Here is a 23,724-nt window from a genome sequence, read left to right on the forward strand (position 1 = left end):
TTCATTGAACAAGGACATCATGAGGATCACTGTGCCAGGGGATCAGGCACCAGCTTCCTGCTGACCTTCTGTTTTCTTTTTCCTTTTTTTTTTTTTTTTTTTTACATTCCTCAGGTCTATAACTATGGCTCCCCAGGGCCTGCCCCCTTCTAGGATGGCTTTTCTGGGAATGCTGCTTGGGCTGCTGATGGCTTCCTGCTTCACCTTCTGCCTCAGTCATCAGAACCCGGTAAATATCTTCCTTAGCATAAATAGAAAAGTCCCTGTAAGGTCCAAGAAAGCCTCCATGCTACCTGGGCTTCTGTGAAAGTAGGGTAAGCTTTTCTTTTTCTTTCTTTTTTTTTTTTTTTTTTTAGCTTTTATTTTTCTTAAGGGAATATGGGCAGCACTGGGTCAAGGAGTATGTGTACTTCTCCCCTGCCTCCCCTGCCCTGCTCCTGTGGTCTCAAGGCATACGTTCTCTTTGGAGAAAATATGATGATGATGATGATACAATAATAATACCAGTAATGATGATGAGTTTACCATGTATCCAATGGTTTTTTAAGTGCTTTTTGTGTATTCTCATTTAATCTCCTCAACAACCCGATGACGCCGACAGCTACAGTTATTATCCTCCTTTTGAGATGGGTACTAAGGCTCAGAGACATTAAGTAACTTGGCCAGAATAATTCAGCCAGTTTGTAGCAGAATTGGGAAGGTCAGGATTCTCTCCAAGAGCTAGTTGCCTGTGTGGTGAGTACCAAGTTAAGACTGCTTCTTCCCCTCTACTGTCTTCCTTGTACTTTTTCTTTCTTTCTTTTTTTTTTATTTTTAAGATTTTATTTATTTATTCATGAGACACACACACAGGCAGAGGGAGAAACAGGCTCTATGCAGGGAGTCTGACGTGGGACTCTATCCTGGGTCTCCAGGATCACACCCTGGGCTGAAGGTGGCTCTGAACCCCTGAGTCGCCCGGGCTGCCCATTATTTTTTTTGCCTTGTGCTTTTTCGTCTGTCTCTGTCTTTTTTCTTTCCTTCTTTCCTTCTGTCCTTTTCTCCCTGTTCTTTCCAGGCCTCTCTTCATTAACCTAGACCTGACTGCTCAGGGTTTCTGTCGCTGCCACAGGCAGGAGTAGAATGACTGAGAAGGCTCTGAGCTTGGCCTGGCTGCAGCATGCCAAGACTCCTGGTTCTGTCTCCTGGCTGGCCCCAGCAAGAGTCTGCCCTTGACCAGCTCCCAGTGCCCCCTTTTTCCTCTTTCCTGAGAAGCCTCGACTGTCAGCTTTCTGACAGTTTCAACCTCCCCTGGCCACCTTCCCCAACCTCAGAGGCTCCTACTAAATGTTGGGTAAGTGCTGCACGCTTTGGAGCAGGAGGGCCTTGAAGTGCAAATGACAATTGTGATGAATTTAATAACAATCCAACTCAGCTGAGGTTCACCTCTGGCTCATGGCAAGCTTCCACCTTCTCTCTAAAGTCATTTGTTTTCTCTCTGCCTTTCTCCCCACTTTGTGGAGCATAAGAGAAAGTGCAGTTAGGAGTCACGAATTCTTTAGAGCTTTTTATTTTTTTTTTAAAGATTTTATTTATTTATTCATAGACACAGAGAGAGAGGGGCAGAGACACAGACAGAGGGAGAAGCAGGCTCCACACAGGGAGCCCGATGTGGGACTCGATCCTGGGTCTCCAGGATCACACCCCAGGCTGCAGGTGACGCCAAACTGCTGCGCCACCAGGGCTGCCCTCTTTTGAGCTTTTTATGTTCCTTAAGATCTTGCTGGTGCTGGTGTGTGGTGTTTTTTTTTTTTTTTTTTCCTTTTCCTCAGGGCTAATGAGGATTGAGATCCCATTGGCCCCTGAGGGTAGGATTGCCCACAGCATGAGTTAGGGGCTGTTTTGGCATAGCCTTGGCCAGAAAAGCACCCAAGTGTCTCAAGGAATCAGGGTTCAGTGTCCCCCCCCCCCCCCCCACAACCTGCAGCTCACAGGAGCTGGTGCTCCCCATCATGAGCTTTAGCAGATGCACAATTAACAAAAACGTGCTGATGAATTTGCTTAAGGACTGTGTGTTAGTAAGTCCCTTTTGGATAATAGTCCAACCAAATAGATGAGCTTTCAGAGCCATAATTATTCTGGCCCATTTATATTAGCTCTATTGAGTTTAGTCTCAGAAAAATGTTAATACTGACTTTCATCAACAGAAGCTACTTTTATCCTTATGTCTGTTCCTAAGCTGTATCCATTTGTCATAATCTTTCATCATGTGCTAAAGCACAAATAGGAGTTGAAGCATCTTTTCTCTCATACCATAAAAATTGCTGCCCTGTTGGCATTTAAAATCCAAATTATGCAGCCATCCACCTTCACAACAGTGAAAATGGGTGGTGGGGGAGGTGGAGGTGGTCATGATCCTTTCTACAGAACCTAGAGTCCAGGCAGGAGCTCCTAGTGGCCCCAAGGGTATTTGTGCAAGTTAATGGCCACCGAGTAAAGACTGTTGGTGTGTATGAGGGTGTGATCTGGAGCTAGCCACCTTTCCTGGCTTCTGTTGTCAGATCTCTTTGGGATGCCACAGCTTAGGAGCAGTGTGGTTGCAGTTGTGGGTGTGTGGTTACTGGGCTTCAGAAAGATAGTGATGTGGGAGGTAGTGGAACCGGTGGAAGGAGCACAGGCCCTTGGTAAGTTCCCTTTGCCACCTACTTTGGCAGTTTGGCCATTTCTGAGCTTTGTTTCCTCATCCATAAAATAGGGTTGATAATCTCTATCTTAAGTGTAGATTAAGTGTGACTCTATATAGAGAACACCTAGCATTGGGACTGGCAGAGTATGGTCAATAAATGTCAGCTGTTATTTTTAGTAAGGGGGTGGCTGCTTTAATGGTTTAATGTAGGGCTTTGTCAGGGAGGGATCCCGTCCCAAAATGTTGCCCTGGCAGTCTGTCTCTGTCACAGTGTCTCTCAGCTTACCATTAGAGATTCATTCATTCTCCTGGATCTTTAAGGCTTTGGTCCTTAAGAATCTCTTACTCAGATGCAAGTGCAAGGAAGTGATACATGGTAAGTTGTAGCTAACACCTTAGCTGGAATGTCTTGCCAGTCAGTTGAGAAGAAATTGGTATTTGGAGTGATAGTGGCAGGGAAAAGAGAGTGCTAAGGTTTCAGTACTGAAGGGAGCCGTGGGAAGCCAGCTGAGAGGGCACTAGAACATAAGGGTTACTTGAAAACTGACCAAGGGCTGGCTGGCTTCTCTCACCTCCTGGTCTTTATCTACTATTGAGGGTACTGCCTAAGTACAGAGGGGCTAGTCTTGGTTGTCCTTTCTCTTGGACTGGTTTTTGACTTGCTCCATGAAAGTCTTCCCTTCCTGGGAGTGGGGATGCGCTGGCAAACATGCTAAGGTGATCTCACTCTGCCCCCTCCACTTTTTTTTTTTTTTTTTTTTTTATTTATTTATGATAGTCAAAGAGAGAGAGAGAGGCAGAGACATAGGCAGAGGGAGAAGCAGGCTCCATGCACCGGGAGCCCGATGTGGGATTCGATCCCGCGTCTCCAGGATCGCGCCCTGAGCCAAAGGCAGGCGCCAAACCACTGCGCCACCCAGGGATCCCGCCCCCTCCACTTTTAATTCCCTCAACATGTAGGGCACAACCAGTAGGACCCATGACTAAGAACTGATGCACAGAAGGGAGTCAAAAGTCATGCATGAGCTTTGGAGAGAGGCAAGCCTGACTGAAATCTTCTGCTGTACTTTTCTCAGCAGTGTGATTTTTTGCATAAGCCCTGTACCTGTCCTCATCTGTAAAATGGGAATAAAAACGTACGCTTCACAGTTGAAACTTGAATGATTTGTGAGGCTTGGAAGGCACTTTATAGCCTGGAGCTCCCAATGGTAGCTGCTGATTTATCATTATAGCCTCAACCTGGTTACCTGCTTTTCCTCAAAACCTTTTCTGAAATGCCCCTTTTGAACTGACTGATGCCCTCAGTACTTGTCAGATGTGATTTGGGCAAACTGTCCAAAGTCACTCAGAGTTAGATTTGAATAGGGTGAGCTGATCAGAGGAGCACCAGTTTTGTATCACCTTTACTAAAAGCAGATTTGGACTGTAAAATAATGGCAGATCATGTGTGTGTGTCTGTGCATGTGTGCGTGCGTGTGTGAGCATGAGCTTAAAATCTGTTTCAGAGGTGACACCAGGTGGAAGCTCAAAAAACATTTTGAACAGTGGTGGGATTAGTAGCCTCTCTAGGGCTTGAGGCATGTGGCTCAGTGGTTCATCAGTGTCCTTATTGAGTTTATTAATCTTGAAAGAAATCTAGAAAAAGAGGCTTTCCCAGTGCCTCATCAAGAGAATAAACACTGGCCCAGCCTAGAGTTTGAAGGGCTTTTTGCCATGTTTTCATCATTACCATTCCTGTTGCCTCTTTCTGCTTCTCTTGGTGATGAGAATTTGGTTGTTTGCTTACAGCCACACCTGCCAGGAGTTACCTGGCTAATAGACTAAAGCAAGAGCTGCAGTTTAAAGCTTAGAAACATTTAGTTTGTCCCTCTTAGTGTTCTAAAATAGGAAAAGTTGACATAAAAATCTGTTTTCCTGTTGTTTTTTTTTTCAGTGGTGGGCCAGCTGAGTAACAGCTGTGTTCCTCAGTCAAGGCAGGAGGGCTCCACTTTTCACAGCACTTTCGCAGTACCACTCCCCATTGTACACCTGGCCCCACCTGGCCCTTGGAGGCATTTGACCCCCACACTTTGGAGGCAGATTTTACTAACATTCTCCTAGTCCCGTGGTCTAGTGTATGGTGCTTATGGCAGAGGCTGACCGGCATGGATGGGCCCTGGATTACATAGGCTTCAGGTACTTTGTGGACAAGGAACTCTTTGTTCTGGAATGTGGGCCTAGTACCTGGGTTCTAGTAGATATGGCTACTTTGGGTTTGCCTCAGTCCAAAGCATCCAGAAGATGTATATGCCTGTGGGAGTGGATTGTTTCTCCATTCCTTTGTTCTTGGATGACCATAAACTGAGTCCTTTTCTGGGGATATGCTGGTGAAAGAGAAAAACCCAGAGCCCGCTCTTAGGAAATCTGGCTTTTGGCCAGTGTCTCCTGCCATTCTGTCTTTCCTGTAGTCCCATAAGCATGCCTGCTTTTCTTCTCCTAGTTTTCTTTTGGCTCAGATCTGTGTGAATTTCATGTTGAAAGAGTAGGAAGGGTTCAATGGGCCAAGCTGCACAGGTGACGACAACCCAAACCTGACCTGCCTGAATCATGTCATAGTGTATAGTCACTGTTGGATGTCATAGCACAGACTCATCCAACCTGGAACCTATGATTGTCTTTACACGTAATAAGAGTAATGGCTACCATGTACCCAGGGTTAGTAGTTTACAAGGTGGTGCCTCATGTAATATATGAACTAGATGTCACCATGACTTCTACTTTACAAGTGTGAAAACAGGCCTAGAAAATTAATTAACTTTCTGGGAGGCGTAAGAAACTGGGATTCAAACTTTGGGTTATGTGATGTGGAGCTTGAGTTCTTAACCACCATGCTGTAGTCTCTGCCTCTCATTGCTTGTGACATGATTTGGGGAATTCTTCTTGTCCAAGATTGCCTCCTTACTGGTCCTTAACAAGACCTGAAATCCTGCTATTTGAATATCATGCCTTTATTTCTTGTTAAAATGTAAAAATCCTTGAAGGGACTTTCCATTGTCATTACCAGTAACTAACACCTTGACCTTACCTTCCCTCTGACAGCTAATTAAAGGTGACACCCTAAGGAACTGGGTAGGTGGGGATACCTATTTGGAGCTGGGGTGCTGCTTGGAAGAGATGCCTTGCTCCCTCCCATGCAAGGTTAGAATTGTTGGGAAACCGTAATGAGATGTGTGTAAAGGTCCTAGCTCAGGTTTAGGTTTGTAGGAAATCATGAAATACACTGTTACTAGGGGAAGATTCAGGAGGTGGGAAGGCTGAACTAACCTCCTGGTGTGCTAGTGGGGGTTCCTCCTTGGCTATCTCAGAGCTCTGGAACCCTCTGGTTATAGTTTCCTGAGGCTCTACTGCTCTTATGCAAGAAAGATTTAAAAATGGGACAGGAAGGACGGGAGGCTGTAAAGGAGCAAAATGAATAATACTTTGTATTTATCTTGCATCTCTGTCTCCTGAGCTCAAAGTGCTCCACAGACATCATCTCGTGAATCCTTCATGCTCTCCATGAGGTGGAAGGAAACAGGTTTTAGGAATTGGTTTTCAGCTTTGACTTCTTCCTCTCTCACTCCTCCCTAACTCCAGCCAGACTTTCAAGCTTCCTATTTGTAGCCCTTCCACCACCATGGATTTTAACGTCCCAAGAGGTCATTTATGCCCTGTGGGCACCCTGAGGAATTGCCAGGCCCCTTTTGTGCCCTGCTGGGCTTCATTGGAACCAGTTGGGCCCCAGCTGACAGCTTCTGTATGTCCAGGGTGACCATTTGAAGACTTATTCTCCCATTCATGTGTGCATTTTTTTCTTCTATATATATCTTTTTTACTTGTAAGAGCAACTAGGTAAGAGTTTCAAATGTCAGACTGTATAATAACACAGCAAGTAAAAAGCAAAAGGCTTTTATTGTCTCCTTTGACAACCCTTCTCCCCAGTTTGTTTCCTTAGCCCCCTTGAGATAGTATTGAATTTTGTGGAGTTTTTCCTTACTCATATACAGAAGTGCTATATACACATAACATATGCTACATGTTGATTAACTGTATCACCTCACTCATACTGGTTTTGAGGCTAAGCCTGTGAAGGGTATAAGTAAGGATGGGAAGGGGAGGAGTATAGAGGAGAAGAATGTACCACCCAGGCCAAGTTCTTTCTGTTTGCCTGATGCCTGATAGTGGGTCACGCCCTGTGTTTTCCTTTCTCTGAAGGAGTTTGCGCTCACCAGCCCAGAGAAGAGCAGCACCAAAGAAGCGGAGAGAAAGGATACCACAGCTGAAGAGGAGCTGGACTCTGAGGTCCTGGAGGTGTTTCACCCGACCTATGAGTGGCAGGCCCTTCGGCCAGGTACTAAGCCCAGCCCTCTCCCTGTGAAACACACTCTGAATTCTAAGTGCATAGGTTCTTTGTCCCCACAGTGCTTCTTTGAAAGAGCAGTCACTCTGTGGCCCACTGGAGGGGAACAGTGTGGTCCTTCCAAGGGATGGCTGCTGCTGCAGGCCTTAGGACCTTCATTTTCCAGCAGAAGAGAGATTGTGGCATGTGAGTGCCCTGAAAGGGAAGGCAGGTGGTGGGTGGCCGAGCTTTCTGAGTAAATGATTGAAAACTTTATTTCCTTGCACTTCTGAAACACAGGAGAAGCAATGACATGTGCCTCACTCTGCAAATGCTATTTTAGGCTCTGCTGCTCGGCTCAGTGCTACTGAAATATTGTTCACAGGAGAGTACTGAGCATTGGTGTGGGGCAGGAGTGTTCTGTTGCTAAAGGAACCTGTGCCAAGAAACAGGGGCTGGTCCTGGCCTGGTTTTTAAATGGGGCATCCTCAGAAGGAGCATCTTTTTAGCCCTTTTATGAACCTGGGCCCATGGCCTAGAAAGTAACAGTTTTTGTGGAGAGTTTACCATAATCAGGTACTATGATATCTGCTTCATGTACATAATCTTGTTCAATCTTCACAACAGTGAGTACATGATCATCTTAATTTTCCTGTGCAAACATTGAGGCTCATTGACCTGTGTCACTCAGCTGACTTGTCCTATGTCAGTGACCACAGAGCCTTGACCCACCTTTCTCCCCTTTGTCCTTCTAGTCCCAGCCGTTGTTGACTAGTGCCCCACTATGGTGACACTTGGGTCTGTTCTCAAGCTTAGGCTGCTGGCACTTGGCAAGGTGGATGGCAAGCCCTGGCAGCTGCCACAATGGAGTTTCATCAGCTCTGAGCCAGTATTTATCACCGTGTCCTCACTGCCTCCCGTTGCTGCTGTGCTGGCAGGGGCAGCATTTACTGTGCCAGCCAACTTTCTGGTAGCAATATCACTCCTGCTGGGCTTGCATACAGGTAGTGGGTGCCACCGAAGAGTGATGAAACACCAAGGAAGTGAAGTAGAAGCCAATGGCTTGGGGTAGAGGGAGGTTTTTAGGAACAGAGGTATGGGGTTCAGCAGCTCTAACCTCTGGCTGTCCTTCAGCAGCTTCTCTGAGAACTGAGCTCCCTGAGCCTTGAGGACCAAAATAAGAGGGCTCACCAGGATGGGGCATGGAGTATGTGGGCTATTTCCACTGTTTATGTGGTTAACAATGCTTGTACCACTTGTAACCAGCCAAGTGCTTAGAGCAGATGAGGTCAGTGTCCCGTGACCTCCAATCCTAGGGTCTCTTTTCCTGTGGCAATCTTCAAGGCCCTGGTCTACATTGTAGAACAAGCCTGAAAGTTCTGACCTGGGGCTTTGGCCCAGTCCCCTCCGGCAGTGGGGCTGCTGTGTTAATGCTAAACAAAGGAGCCTGTCTCTCTCACCTTAGGAGGGAGAGCCAGAGCGTTGGTGACAAGGCCAAGCTGAGGGCTGTGAGTGTCTCCTGGAGAATTAGAGCGGAACACTGATTTTTTTACGTTTAACTTAATACCCCATTAACTTCACCTTTGCCTTCTGGTTTCCCAAGAGCCTCTTATAAAATCTGCACCAGATTACTTTGAACCTGCCCTCAAAGGCTGGTGTGTTCTGGTTGAGCACAGACACTGAGGCCCACAGCTCAGGGGGCAAAGCAGGTCTGGTTCCAGTTATGCCGGCCTCATCCCACGAAAGTTTTTGCCTACACTCACCATCAAAGTGAGATGGGTAAGGGAAGATTAGGTGTGGGGTGATTCAGAGTGTAGGGCTGTGGAGTCAGACCAGGGGAGGTAGAGAAGACTTTGTAGGGCACCAGTATAGGATTGAGATGTTCTGTTTGTTATATTAAGAAGGTTTTGTATGTGTGTCTTTTTGCAGGAAATTGACCTCTTGGTGGTCTCTGTGGAAAAGCTGGCACTTGCCTTCAATCAGAGTAAAATATTTAATCCTCCACATTCTGAATGCTACCTGCGAGCTTCTAACACAGCTACTTGAAGGAATGTTAAAAGGAATGTAGTCTGTAGTGGGAACCTGTTTGATGGGTACATGAATGAGGAGGTAGTATAATTTAGCAGTTAAGAGGACAGACTTCAGACTCAACCAATCCTGGGTTCAAATTCTGGCTTTGCTATCTAGAGGATGGATCTTGGGCGAATTACTGAATCCTTCTTCTCTTCAGTTTCCCTATTGGTGACATGGAGGAAATGTTCTACCCTGCCTGTTGTGAGGATTCTTGACATGAAGATATCACTCAATATGCTCAGTTCTGATTTTACATAGTAAATTGTCCATTTGTGCTATCCTTTCAATTTGATTGTGGAATTGATAATGCCAGGGAAGGTGCATGAATGTGTAGGCTTCTGGTCTTCAGTCGGGAGGGGTACTTAGGGTGAGGAGGAGAGACTTCTTTGGTCCTGAAGTGCCCTCTGTCCCTCCCTCCACAGAGATTTTTGATGGGGGGGGGGGGGGGGACTTTTTCTGCCTGGAAGTCAGGGACTCGGCACAAGGAAGATGATGGAGTATCTTTTAGGGACTTTTAAGGAAATGGCTAGTTTTTGTTGACAGGTATTACGCCTAATTCAGTAATTTTTGTCCCTTCAGGTCTCTGAAGGGAGAACCTCAGCTCTGTTGTCCTCAGGCGTCCAGGAGGGCATCCTGGGATACATGGTCTGGGCTCATATGAGGGTAGCTTTCCAGGCTGCCTGCTGTGGCCTGGAACACCAGGGGACCTACCCATGGCTTTAGGGGTCTTCCCACCAGGCCAGGTGGAAATTGGGCCCCAGCCTTGCAGCCCTAGCTGCTGCAGGTCACTCTCCTGAAGTCTGCCTGCCTCTGTTATTACTGTCAGCATCCTCACTGTGAGCCGCTTGTTCCTGGAAGTGATTTTCCTGTCTCTCTCTGTCTTCTGGTTTATTTTGGGATCTGTCTCACCTTACGGAGGCACAGCAAGCATTTGAGTGTGGATTCAGCATCAGCTCTTCACAAGCAAGCAGAGGAAAACTGTTTGCTGGCAGGTCCTATGCGTTCTGGGCAAACAATTCAGAAATTTGTCTTGGAGCTAAGGACCCCTGACACCTAGGACTTTGTGATGTGTACCTGTTACTGCAGAAAGCTGGGCATATCCAAATGTGATAGAGTCTCTGCTCCCTGGGCTTTTCTCAGAATATCCTCTGTGCCAGAGATACAGGTAATATGTCACATTTACTGAGTGTTGGTTGTGCTGGCCGTTCTTTGAGGGCAGGTGCTGCAACTATCCTCACTTTTATAGATAGAACTGAGTCTCAGAAGTGACTTAGTCAAATGACTGATAAGTGGCAGAGTCAGAATTCAAAACTAGCTTTGTCTGGCCCTAAGCCTGAGCTCCTCATCAACATGCTGTGCTGTCTTTTTGAGGAGCAAATGAGACATGACCCCTACCTTCAGTACCTTACCGTTTCCCAGAAGATGTAGAGACAGAAAGAGGCACTAGAATGTTTTGAATGTCCTAATGGAAGTGTCCTGTGATCCCTGAGGGCATGAAGGAGGATCTGGTGAGGCTGGGGCCTTCCTTTTCTTTGTATTGTTGATAGCTCAGTGAGTCAGATTTTACAATGCTGAACTTCCAACTCTATGAAAATTCTCTTTTTTGAGCTGTGTGTTCTTGGCTAGGTTGATGAGAATCTTTGAGCCTTAGTTTCCTCATCTGAAAATATCTGCTTCCCAGAGATGATGTGAGACTGTAAAACAAGGTTAACATATGTAAAATGTTTCACACAGGTCCTGGCACATAAGAAATATTCAGTAAGTGGCTGAAGTTGTCATTAAAAAAAAAAAAAAATACACCTTTGTTGCCTTCCTTTCCTTGGGGACCTGAAGGAGAAGTAAAGGTAATAAGGCAGCCTGAGCAAAGAGCCCCATTGTCCTGCTGTGAGCTAGTGCTGCTTGTTGGCCCCATGTGGGCTCAGGGAAGCTCAAACTTGGGGTTCCCTATTGACCTGAGCTGACTTCTAAGAGGAGGCTTTTAGAACCTGAGAAGTACTGGCATCAGCACAAAGAGCCCACTTAATGGGAGCATGCAGACAGCCTCTGCAGGAACACATTCATGTGAGGGGGTTAAAAAAAAAAAAAAAAGGAAAAGAAAAAATCCAAATCATCAACAACTGATGAGAGCAATCCAAGAATTATAGAGCACCAGCCATCTGGTCAGATCATTTCAGATCTGCACGAGCAATAGGAGGGAATTGAATTTTAAAAACCTCATTTATAGTAGACCAACTACTCTGTTTCAAGTATTTAAGAGAGGAGCCTGATTTCCTGCAGGCCCTGGACATCTGTCTTAAGGAGCACCTGAGTCTGGTCTGGGTGACTCTGTGGGATTGCCTCTGGGAGGCCTTTGGCCCCTTGCAGCTTGGAAGGGGCCATGTGATTCTTGAGTCCTCACATACCACCTGAGTGTCCAGCAGTTCAATTTTGACCCCATATTCCTAGAGCTGTGTCAGATCCTGTAAGTTAAGGGTCTCAGGGACACTGCATATACTTCAGCTGCTAGTTGCAAGCCTCAGGCCACCCTGTCTTTGACTGACCAGCTGTAAATTGGAAATTTCCATAACCCCCTCCTCAGGTTCGATAATTTGCTAGGACAACTCCTAGCTCAGGGAACTCAGGAATACACTTTAATTTATTGGCTTATTGTGAAAGCTACAGCTCAGGGACACCCAAATGGAAGAGATGCATAAGGCAAGGTATGGTACGGGGGAAGGCATACAACACCTCCCTGCCATCTCTAGACACCCACCCTCCCACAACTTAGGTGTGTTCACCAGACTGGAAGCTCTCTGAAACCTGTTGTTCAAGGGCTTTTATGGAGTTTGAATTTCATACACATGATTGATTAAGTCATTGGACATTGGTGATTGAACTTCATCTCCAGCCCTCCCACCTCTTCCTGGAGGTCAGCAGATGGGGCTAAAAGTTTCAGCTCTATAATTAATCATGGGTTGGGACGCCTGGGTGGTTCAGCGGTTGGGCATCTGTTTTTGGCTCAGGGCGTGATCCTGGAGTCCCAGGTTCGAGTCCCACATCAGGCTCCCTGCATGGAGCCTGCTTCTCCTTCTGCCTGTGTTTCTGCCTCTCTCTCTCTGTGTCTCTCATGAATAAATGAATGAAATTCTTAAAAAATAAATAGGAAAGTAATTAAAAAAAAATCATGACTTACTCTTTCTGGTGATCTATCCTCATTCTGAAATTATCTAAAGCTGTTTTCTCCCCTCCCTCTGCCCCTCGAGTTATTGCATCAGCATAAACTCTGGAATAACAAAGATACTCTTGTCACTCATGAATTCCAGGGATTTTAGGAGCTCTTTGCCAAGAACCAGGGATAAAGGCCAGATATTTTTTTTTTATTATCCCATAGGCTGAGTTGAGGTGGGACACCTGTGCCCTCCACCACATCCCTCCTTCCCTAGTGTGCAGAGATCTTCCTCAGGGTGCTCCACAAGCATATGACCTGCTTCTGGCCCAGCCCTGCCTTGCATGTGTATGTGTGTACACACACACATACATACATACGCACAATCTCACACGTGTGCGCGCACGCACACACATGCATACATATCTAGGCCCATGAGCATAGGTGATCAGTGGAGTGTTGGTCAGGGGCAGTTTATACCTGAGCCCCTCTGTCTCATCAGTGTGGTGCAGTGGGACTTGGTTGTCACCAGAAGGTAGTGGCCTGAGGAATGTCTACAGCAGTAGGCCTCTCTTGATTCTTCCCTGGCTCGGCTTGGCTTGAGTGCGGTACTAACAAGATATAACAGGGGCTGGATAGAGGAAATAGGGTAGCTTTTGTGTGGTGTTTGGGTTGTCTCTCTCTTCTGTTGAACTCAAGTTGCTATCTCTAGCAACTTTTCAGGATGACATGTTCAACATAGCTTATCTTTGGTGCTACTTTTTTCTGCACAGTGCCTCCTCCTGACCCCCTACTTCCATTTTGAAGGCTTTCCAGTCTTCTGGGGATTCTCTGAGAGCTTTTTTTATTCTTTCCTACCTATACTTCTGGCCCATCTCCCTCACGATAACCGTCTACCAAGCCTTTAACAAAGGCTTAACGCTTAACAAGCGTTCTCTGCTCTGAGCATCTCTTTTGTACCTTGGTAATAAGAATTTGTCAGGAGACCTGCTTAGAGCAGAAGGATGCCAGGCCTTTTGAGGCTCATATGAGCATTTTCTGACACTCCAAATTACCTTGTCCTGGGAGAGAAAAGGAAGGTGGGCTGGAATACATGAAGGCCCCAGAAGATTCCATGAGTACAGTTTAGATCTCTCCATTTCAGAGAATCCTCATTTTCCGTTTGTGGAGTTCTCTCCTAGTATGGCTCATTACTGCTCCTTAGCAGCCAAATCCCATGCTTCCTGGGGGAAAAAGTGGAAGCCAGGGCAGAAAAGCCTGTGAACTCCAGGGCAGTCACTGCCAAAGCTGAGGCTGCTTTGAAACTAGCTGGCTGAGCTCTGCACTGGCACCACAGCATCTCTGCCCAGGCTTTGGCCTTCCATTTCCTGGATGGTGTAGACCAAGGTCTAGTCTGCAGTCTGTGGACTTGGGTGGTGATGGAGAGCAGCTATTGGCTGGCTGTTTTCTAACAAGAATTTGTATGCTTAATGCTTATCCTAGGCCCTTACTCTCTGTGTCCTTGCTTCTTGCATCTACCTGTTCTCTCTGAGGTTTAATAAAGGCTCCTGAGCATAATGGCACAGCCTCAGCTCTCAAAGATCGGGATACCCAAACTGGCTGAAAGGAAAAGCTTAAACTGGAGTAGGGATAATGGAAAACAAGCTGCCAAAACCAGTCCCAGCCCTCATGCCCTGGGCTTGGCTTTGGCTCAGACGATTTGTGTAGCTTTGACTTCTCTTTCTTTCTTTCATATTGGCCTCACTCTGCTGGCTAAGACTGTCTAGGCCATCTCCAAGGTTGGGACTAACCAGGGCTGGAAATAGCTCTCAAGGGCTGCCTTGGAACTCGAATAAGAGGCTCTTTTCCAGAAACTGTCCCATTCTTGGTTTTGTTAGTGGTAACTTAAGGGTAACTTAAGAGGAAGTAAACATGGACGAGGTAGAGAAGAGAATAGGTAGGACGCATAAGTGGATGGAGAGGGGATGGCATGAACAGAGATCTCAGATTGAGAGTACCTCTCTCTGGCTGGAGAGGCAGAGATATATAGGGAATAATGGCATGGTTGTGGTGGACAGCATCCCCTCTGTCAGAGATAGGAGTCAGTGGGAGAGAGGGCTGGAGGAGAGATGAGGAGAGCTGACGAGGCAGTAGAACTAAAGATGTAAGTAAGTGTAAGCTATGAGTGTGTAGTTGAGTCCAGGCAGGGTCTGTGCTGTGAATGGGAGATGAGAAAGTGAAGAAAGATGATAGAAAATCCTAGGTTTGAGGTGTTTGAGAATAAGTGGAAGAAGAGAACTGAAACAGTAATTTCGGAGACAGTGACATTAAAAAACTTACCTATTTCATGTTATGTTTGTTGTATGTTTCAGATGCAATGCTTGATGGTAGAGATAACATGGGGGGCATTGAATGCCTGCCTGGGCTTATGTTGTAGGTCCTCCTATAAACTAGGAATGTAGTTACGTAAGCAACACACCCTGGGCTGAAGACAGGTGCTAAACTGCTGAGCCACCCAGGGATCCCCTTCCTAGAGCAATCTAAGCCCTAGACACTGCATAGGTGGAGTGTGAGACCCGATGGGCACATCATTCAGGGGACTTTTGGAATGTCCTGGTGGAGTTAATAAGGAGACCTTTGTTTGACCTATGGGGCAAGCTGGAGAGCTTTACCAAAAGCTCCTCTGAGCTTGATCCAACCTTGTCTTTTCTGAACCAGGGAATATCAAGACTTTTGTAGGTTCCTGGCAATTTCATTAGTCAGAGTTGGTGTGGTACCCTACTAGCCACTGATCTTAGGTGTAGGCTTGAGAAGAACCTGAATGAAGCAGAACTAGTGTACAAGGGGCTCTGTGAGCTTCTTGGTGCCTGTGCTCTAAGTAATTAGGTTGATATATTTTTGTTCCTGTGGGGGTTTTGTTTTGATATTGTTTATAAACTAATAGATTGTTGGTCTTGCCTTATTTCCCATAATAGGTTGATGTGGTCAAACAAAGATTGAGTTGTATTTTAATTTATTTACAGAATATAATCTGTTTTAGGTTTGCATAAGCAGTTATTTAAAAGGAAAGAACTATTTCTTTGAATTAAAAGTTTTCAGATTTGATTAGCTGTAGATATAGTTTATCTGGGTAGAGGTGGAGTACTCATGCAATGGTAATAGGGTATGTTTGTAAAAAAAATTTTTTTTGCCTAGGGGGAAAAATAAAACTACCTCTCTCCCCCCATCCCAGCAGCCCTCTACATGTTGTATAAACATTATTTTATTAATCTCCTTTCTGTCATCCGGGCTTTGCCAAGTCAGGCTTTTGGACAGTGAGGAGGTTGTCTAGTCTACCATGGCCAAGAATGATTGACTGGGGCAGAATAGGACCCAGAGACTCTAGTCTAGCTGTTGGGAAAGGGAAGAAAACCAACATTTTTTTGGGAACCCTCTTGTGCCTGGTGCTTTGTATACACTAATTGAGGGAGATCTCAAGGTGCAGCATAAAGGAGTGGTTACCTCTTAGTCTCTTTTGGAGCCCATCGTCCCTCAGTGAAGGGTCCCAAATCCCATCGCTTTTCCTAGGATTTCAATCTGCAGGATCATTGTTTGAAAGCAATGTTATTTGAGATCTCTGTGGGAACCAAGTAATGTATATTTTAGGGACTGTTGACATTGAGGGGGGGAAATTATTCAAGAGGATGCAGAACTATTTAAGCTTTATTTTAAATTATTTAAAGCTATATTTAATTATTTAAGTTTCCTGGATTAAATCTTAGGGATCTTAAGGGTAGATCCAGATGTCCCTAAAAACAGTGGATTAAGTAGCCCTGTCTGCAGTCAGGTTTGAGGGCTCTTAGCTGGTTTTAGATTCTCCCTAGGTTAGATTGCAGATGGAGAAGCTGGAGGAATTGTTTCCTAAAGACCATTAGCATTTCAACTTCCAGTATTTGATCAAAATATCCTAAATGAAGATACCTTGGAGTTAGGTATAGAATGGGAGATTTCAAAGGGGAGGGACTCTTGCATGAGATCAACAGTTAGTTAATAGGGACAGCCAGTTGAAATGTCGAATTTCCTTGAGTCCATCTTAGTGATGAGATTGGCTGGGGCACTTCGGGAGTTGAAGGGCAGTGGGGGAAAAGAGACAAATCAAAAGAAGGCTCTCTTCTCACCTATTTGCTGGCATCATCTAACCCTGCTTATGCATGTCAGTGAAAGTCTGAGTTCTGTAGTGACTCACTTTGAACAAAATGTTCTCTCTCCCTTCCTTATTTTCATACTGAGCCCTTTTCCCTTCTACCTTCCTTGCTGTCTGCCCTCTCTGCCTCCTTTGCTTCTTTACCGTAATGGCCTTTACCTGTAGCTAAGTGGCAGGTGGCAGGGATGGATAGATGTGAGGGTGTGTAGCTAGGGGAATATTTTCTCAGTTTTGCCAGCATCAAAGAAATTACTTCCAAGGCAGTCCTTCCAGCCATGTATTTCGCTGATCAGTCAGAATGAGAGGAAAAACATATTAGCATTGCCAGAGAGGCTATTTGGGAAAAATCAAGTCTGTGCAACTGAGTGATCTAAAGTTCTAAGCATCAGAAACAAATCCTGGAGTGCAGCTGGAGTTCTTCCCAGCCTGTCTCCCATAGCCCTGTCCCTTGACAGTTCCCTCTCACCCCCTGCTCCTGTGCTGCAGGAATGGGTTGTACCTCAGCTTTCCCAAAGAGCCTAATTTGGAAGAGGAAGTGCCAGGGGATCCCTGGGTGGCGCAGTGGTTTAGCGCCTGCCTTTGGCCCAGGGTGCGATCCTGGAGACCCGGGATTGAATCCCACGTCGGGCTCCCGGTGCATGGAGCCTGCTTCTCCCTCTGCCTGTGTCTCTGCCTCTCTCTCTCTCTGTGTGACTATTATAAATTAAAAAAAAAAAAAGAAGAGGAAGTGCCAGGTTGTGTTGGACATTTCTGGGTGTGACATGGAAAAGCAGTCAGAAGTTTCTGGGGTTTTGGGACGCCTGGGTGGCTCAGCAGTTGAGCATCTGCCTTTGGCTCAGGGCGTGATCCAGAGGTCCTGGGATTGGGTTGGAGTCCCACGTTGGGCTCCCCGCAGGGAGCCTGCTTCTCCCTCTGCCTGTGTGTCTGCCTCTCTCTGTGTGTGTCTCTCATGAATAAATAAATATAAGACCTTAAAATTTTTTTTTCTGGGGTTTTGTTGTTGTTTTTAATTCCTCTGACTGCAGTGTCTCCACCTGCAGAGGCCATTGGAAGGGGGTTCTTTTGAGTGGAGCACACCTACATGCTCATATATTTCATCTCTGCCTGCTGCTAGTCCAGAATGAAGTCTCAGAACAGTGGCCTCTTCTCTGTCCTTAGGCCAGGGAGGTGCTTCTTGTTAAGAGAAACAAATTACTGGTTGTTTGGACAGAACTTAGAAGTTAAAATGGAGTAGTTTGTCTCCTTTGGAAAAATGACAAAAGCTAGAGTGCCCTTTCTTCAGAGTAATGTCCTCCAGAGAAGGAATGGCCAGAAGGCAGTGTCCAGCCTGTGTCTTGGCGTGTTGTTGTTGTTTGAGTGCCTGGAGTATAGCAGGCAGTGGAGTATTGTAGAGTTGGTGTCCCCGGGCCCATACTTCAGCCCTGCCTTTTATAGCTTGGGTAGTCTCGGGCAAGTTTGTTAATTTTACTAAGATTTAATGAAGTATCACTTGCAAAGTAGGGGTAGTAATTAATACCTACCTCAGAGAGTTGTCTTAAGTAGTACATACAGTGAACATATAAAGTGTCCACTGTAGTGCCAGGTTCATAGCATCAGCTCTTATAGTAGTGGACATCAGACAAACCTAAAGTGAGGTGTGATCTAGAAAAAAGCTGGCCATTATTATGCAAGTACATCCAGGTCAAGAGAAACAAATACTGAGGAGATGTCACAGATTGTAGGAGACATGACAACTATGTGCAGTGTGGTATCCAAGATTAGATTCTGTAACAGGGCAGCCCAGGTGGCTCAGCGGTTTAGCGCCACCTTCAGCCCAGGGCATGATCCTGGAGACCTGGGATCGAGTCCCACATCAGGCTCCCTGCATGGAGTCTGCTTCTGTCTCTGTCTCTGTCTCTCTCTGTCTCTCATGAATAAATAAAATCTTAAAAAAAAAAAAAAAAGATTCTGTAACAGAAAAAAAGCCATTAGAGGAAAAACGGGTATAGTCTGAATAAAGTTTCTAGTTAGTACTGTTGTACCAGTGTTAATTTCTTAGTTCCAATAACTGTATGGTTTTGTAAGATGTTAATGTCCGGGGAAGCTGAGTGAAGGGTTTAAAGGAGTTCTACTTTTTTTTTCTTTTTTTTTTTTTTGCAACTTTTCTCCTAGTCAAAAATTATTCCAAAATAAAAAAAAATTAAAACCAAGTCACTTAACGTCCAAGTGACATGTTAGGTAAAAAGAGAAACACCTGACTCTGTCTCACTTCTTTGTCAGGGGGAGAAATCTTACTATGGGGCCCCAATGCCTGCGTCTTTAGCCCCTGTGTACCTGCTGCATCCTGAGGAGAGGTCTGCTATAGGCCAATAATTGGTCAGCAGTTTAGACACATAGCCCATGTCTGATCCTGAAGGGTGCTATGCCCTGGGTGAGGTGGAGACCATTCATTTGGCATTAGGACTCTCTGTAGGGCTGAACCATCAGGGCACTTGTTTCTGTTCCTTGGAATATAAATGAAGTTCTCCCTGTTTTATCTTTCTATCTCAGCACCAATCACTATGGCAATATGTTTGCAGATCAAGATGCCTACCCCTACGCTCACACTCAGTGTTTGATCATCCAGAAGAAAGAAAAATAGCTTTAGACCCAGCACTGCAATAATTTATTATTTTGTATCCTGTTTTAAGTGCTTTGCTCTTGCACAAAGCAGGTATTTTGCTTGCTCTTCTTGGGTGCAGAAGGTACAGGTGCTTTTCTTACGACTGATGTGGTCATCTCTGTCATGCTAATACCAGGGTTTATAGAAGAAAGCCATTATTTTAATTGGGAAAATGTGAATCTTGGGGTTTTTATTTTTCCATTGAAATCAGCTGTCAGAGGGGGTCTAGAAAGCATAAAGTCTTTCATTCTGGCATACAGCTCCTTCACAAGTATTTGTAGTCAGAAGTTCATTTTTTCTAAGTTAAAAAAAAAAGTCATTGCTAAAAAATGTTCTTAATGTTTTACCTGAGTGGCTAAGGTGCATTGCTTTTTGCTATTGATTTACAAATTTTATTGTCAGACCCTTGGGATGCCTGTGGATTACTCAATAGTGTGACAGACAAATGGCTGGGCTCTGAATTATATATTGTATTACAGGAGAGTTCATAAACCATATTTCTCAGTAGGTTATTTTAGGCATAAGACTAGTGAACTGCCATTTCTCTTTTAGTCACATGTGACTAAAAAAAAGGTGGGGGTTAGTGGTGGGAGGGAGAAGTGTCTGGCTCAAAACGCGACAATAAACCACCCCTGAAATCTTGTTAAGTGTGGATACTTGAAGTGGACAGACTTTGGGTATGGACTGGGAGGACTGGGAGCATTTGGAATAGAAAGAGTGCGCTCCAGATCAAACCTTTGCTTGCACCTTTGCTCAGGCTAGAGCCCCCCCCCCCCCCCCCCCCCCCCCCCCGTGGGAAGATTGCTGGCTTCTACTCTCCCCTGGGGCTCCTGTTCCAGTCAAAAAACAAATGGCCCGAGGCCAGAGAGTCCTGCACCCTGAGTGGGCCTACCATACTCCTGCTCCCCTCCCCCACATAGCCACTGTACTGATTGATGTGCAAACCCTTTGCAGACGGTTTGGCACTGCTTGGCTTGCGGAGATCATCTGTCTCTTTTGAACGAGCAACTTTATGTTTGTATCTCCTTTTTCCTGCACAGAGAGAAATGGCTTCTGCCTTCTGATGGAATTGTTTACCTTACCTAGGGAAAGGCATTATTCTTTGGGGGTAGTGTTTGCTGGTGCTCCCCACCCCTCATGGGCGCATAAGCCTGTGCTTGAGGGTGGACGAGGGAGGCGGCCATTGGAGCATGCACAATTGCCACTGGGGCAGCCATCTGCCAGTGTCGTGGCTCACAGCCTGCCTCTGAGCAGGCCGGGAGGGAGTGTCTGTACTCTGAGGCCTGCTTGCATTATGCACAGCCTTTTCCCTAAATGAGCTTTCTAAGTGTATATGACTCCTTTCTACCCTGTTCTTGTATGGTCTGCCTCAGGGCACCATTCAGAGTCTCTCCTCATTATACTGGAGCTCAGCTTCTACTGTCTTGCATCTAGAATTTCTGGTAATAGCTGTTGTTTTTTTTTGGGGGGGGGGATGGGTCGTGGGGGATAGATTTCTAAAATTGCAGTGAGGGACTGATTTACAGTTATAAGAAAATTTGCTTTTTACAAGGAAATTTTCAACACTGCAATGATATGGTTTCACAATGGTGGTATTTTGACCCTATCCAAAGCCAGGTTAACTTCCTAGTCTTTTCCAAAATGGACTCTTTGTAATTTGAGGAGGCTGCTCTAGTATTAAAATGAAATCTGTGCTTCTAATTGCAGACGACCACCTTCCCCACATATTGCCCCCTCCTCCCCACCTTCCCTTCCTGAGATGGAGGAGTTTTTGCACATGCTGCTTAGAAAAAGGAGATTTATATCATGACTCAATCCTCGCCCACAGATCTAGGATTCCTGCCATCCAGTAAATTTTGGCAGGCAGATCCTGTGTATGGAGAAAGTGTCCTGTCTCCCTATCCCTGTGCTGCTCCCCTTATTGCGTATGCTTCTTGGGTGGAGTCTAGGGTGTCTAGCTTCTCTTCTCCTGCTTTTCCTCCCAGGTAACCCCCGCTTCTCCTATAAGGCTGTCCTTTAGTATCCGTGAGGCACAGGGAACAGTTTCTCATATCTCAGGGACTTTATAGAGAGACCTATGAAGTTCAAGCCCTGAGGTGTTTCCATGCTTGTTACTTGTCCGCCACTATGTTAAGTGCAGTGAGAGTAGGGGAGTGTGCTGTGGCCTTCATCAACAGAGCCCACTTGGGAATTCATTTGACTAAAAGGATTGGCAGCCCCACCCCTCCAGTCACACGACCAGATACACAGATGTCTTTGTACCTGTTATTACAGTGTTGACCTCTTAAAGTCATTGAGGCCTCCAGGTGAGCACCTGTGAGGCCATGATGCTGTTAAGATTGAGTTACTGGTGACTTAGGGCCCTCCTTTGCCCTCTGGTGGGGGAGAGGAGAGGGGAGGAAAAAAGCATTGGGTTTGGGGAAATTGTTGGCTATGAAGACTTGGTTAAACATCGTCTTCTCACCTATCCCTGGGTAGTTCAGGAGAATCTAAGGTAACAGAACAGGGGGCAGAATAGGACTTTGGGGTACCAGAGACAATGAGATGTGTACCGGGAAACACTGAGAAAGAGAGTGAGCTACTGGCTCACTCACCTGTTAGAACAGGACTTTCTTGGCCTGGCAGCCAGGAGACCTTGAGCTGAGCCCACTGCTGGCACGTAGAGTGTGTGGTGAGTGCATCAGAGACTGTTTCTGTTGCTGCTTCTGAGGCTTCTGCTCCCCTCTTGACCTAGCTGCTGGAAAGCAGAGGGTCCTCAGCTGTTTGGCTCCTGCAGCCAGGAGACTGGCCACAAGGGGAGAGACTTAGGGCAAGTCTGGGCCAAATCAGATGTTGATTCTTTTTAACCAAGCTAGTAGGAAGCTCTTGCTGTAGGAACAAACGCCCTGGTCCCTGAGTCTGTAGACATGTCTAGAGCCGGAGCTTTCCCTTCCAGTCTGATTACTGTGGGCCTTCCTCCGCATCTCTGGCCTCAGAACTAACCTGATGGCAGGTTGTGGAGCCTTCCCAGGCATATGGTCATATAGAGCTTAGCAATGACAAGATGTGTGGTAGGACTGCACTTACTGGATGTGCTTTGAAATTAACTTTCCAGGAGTCCCAAAGTGCCCTGTGGGGGCCTCTTCAGGGGTCTTGGTTTCCCTTGAACTTAGTTCTTTTTTTTTTTCTTTAAAGATTTTATTTATTTATTCATGAGAGAGAGAGACAGAGAGAGAGAGGGAGGGAGGCGCAGAGATAGAAGCAGGAGAGAAGGGAGAAGGCAGAGGGAGAAGCAGGCCCCATGCAGGGAGCCCGATGCGGGACTCCATACCGGGTCTCCAGGATCACACCCTGGGCTGAAGGTGTCGCTAAACTGCTGAGCCACCCAGGCTGCCCCCTTGAACTTGGTTCTGACTCCCACATACATTCCTGTATTTTTTCATCTTATACATGATTGGTGATGAATTGGGGGAAGGGAGCAAGGATTTGCTTTCCTCTGTACCAGAAGTGCAGAGCTGCTAATTTCATTCTCTGCACTCTGTCTCTGAGATGAGCAGGGTCCTCTGTGCCTATGTTTAGTACCGCTGTGTTGCTGGACTCTCCTGGCAAAAATTAGGCTAATGTCTCCAACAACTGCATTAGCCACTGAAATGAGGTTCTAAATTGAAGGTACTACACCAAGTATGTCTCCAAGGTATTGCCTTGTTCTGGCTTTTATTATTCAAATTCATTCTCTCAATGATTCTCTGTAGACTGCCACACTGGTTCAGTGTGGAGCATTATACTAGCTGAAAGGCAAGATCACCTTTTAAGAAGAGGGAGAAAGGAAAGGAAAAAAGCAAAAAAACAAAAAAGATGAATGCTTTGGTGCAAAGAGTCAGCAATTTGTCTGTTCTAAGAGCTTCTTGGCCAGCCTGAGCAATGCCTAGAAATAGGAGAGTAAAGGATCAGACCTCCGATGGAGGGGAGGGGGTAGCATAAGGGTAGGGTACTCTGGTTGCATTAGTGACATCTGTGCCTTGTAAGGTCACCACACTTCCTCCTTCCCTTTCATGTTTACCGAGTGCCCAAATATATGCCTTACAGGGTGCTGACAACTCCAGGGTGGAAAATCAAAGATCAACAAAACAGGATCTTTTCATCAAGAAGCTGTTAGTCTTAACAGTTTCCCTGGGTTTTCTCTATCTTGGGTGTGTGGGTAGGGGTGGAGGGGGATGAAGGGAGAATTCAAGCTATGAGTCTTATATTTTACATCAGAAGGAGGAATCTTCTAACAGTCATATGCTTAGAGAGTTGAGAATTTGGCTCTTACATGTTTGTTTTTAAAATAGATTTTTTTTTTTTTTGCCTGCTGACAAAGTAATATGTTTTCTAAGCAGAAAACTTGGAAAACACAGAAAAGCACAAAGGGAAACAACAACACCACTGCCACTCATATTCCACCATCCTCAAGTAAAGATAACATAATAGCTTATGTTCTTCCAGTTTTTGTTTCACAAGTGCTGTCATTCTGAACCTCGTATTTTGAGGCTGATAACTTTTCCTTTAGCAATTGGGATTTACATTTTGCAGAGTTTTGAAAGGTAGAGCCCCTAGCACATAATTAGGCACACAGTGAACATTATCCAAGCGCTGGTCTTTATCAATTGTATGAATATACCAAGTGATGCTTATTTGATTCTTATTGTTGTGCATTTAGGTG

The 23,724-nt window shown here is 45.7% G+C and overlaps 1 protein-coding gene across 4 annotated transcripts in view; it reads left to right on the plus strand.

The window, feature by feature from the left end:
- SIL1 (SIL1 nucleotide exchange factor) overlaps positions 1-23,724 on the plus strand; it is a 220,915-nt gene that overhangs the window by 56,719 nt on the left and 140,472 nt on the right. For 3 of the 4 annotated variants that reach the window (XM_041763602.1, XM_041763604.1, XM_041763603.1), the window contains exons 2-3: positions 115-229; positions 6,899-7,034. In XM_041763602.1, the coding sequence (XP_041619536.1) occupies positions 125-229; positions 6,899-7,034 (241 nt within the window). In that variant the 5' untranslated portion in view covers positions 115-124. Of the gene's footprint in view, positions 1-114; positions 230-1,057; positions 1,334-6,898; positions 7,035-23,724 lie in introns of those variants that run through there. The other variant, XM_041763601.1, reaches the window with a different exon arrangement.

The sequence above is a fragment of the Vulpes lagopus genome, chromosome 7 (genome assembly GCF_018345385.1).
Source record: "Vulpes lagopus strain Blue_001 chromosome 7, ASM1834538v1, whole genome shotgun sequence".
Lineage (NCBI taxonomy): Eukaryota > Metazoa > Chordata > Mammalia > Carnivora > Canidae > Vulpes > Vulpes lagopus.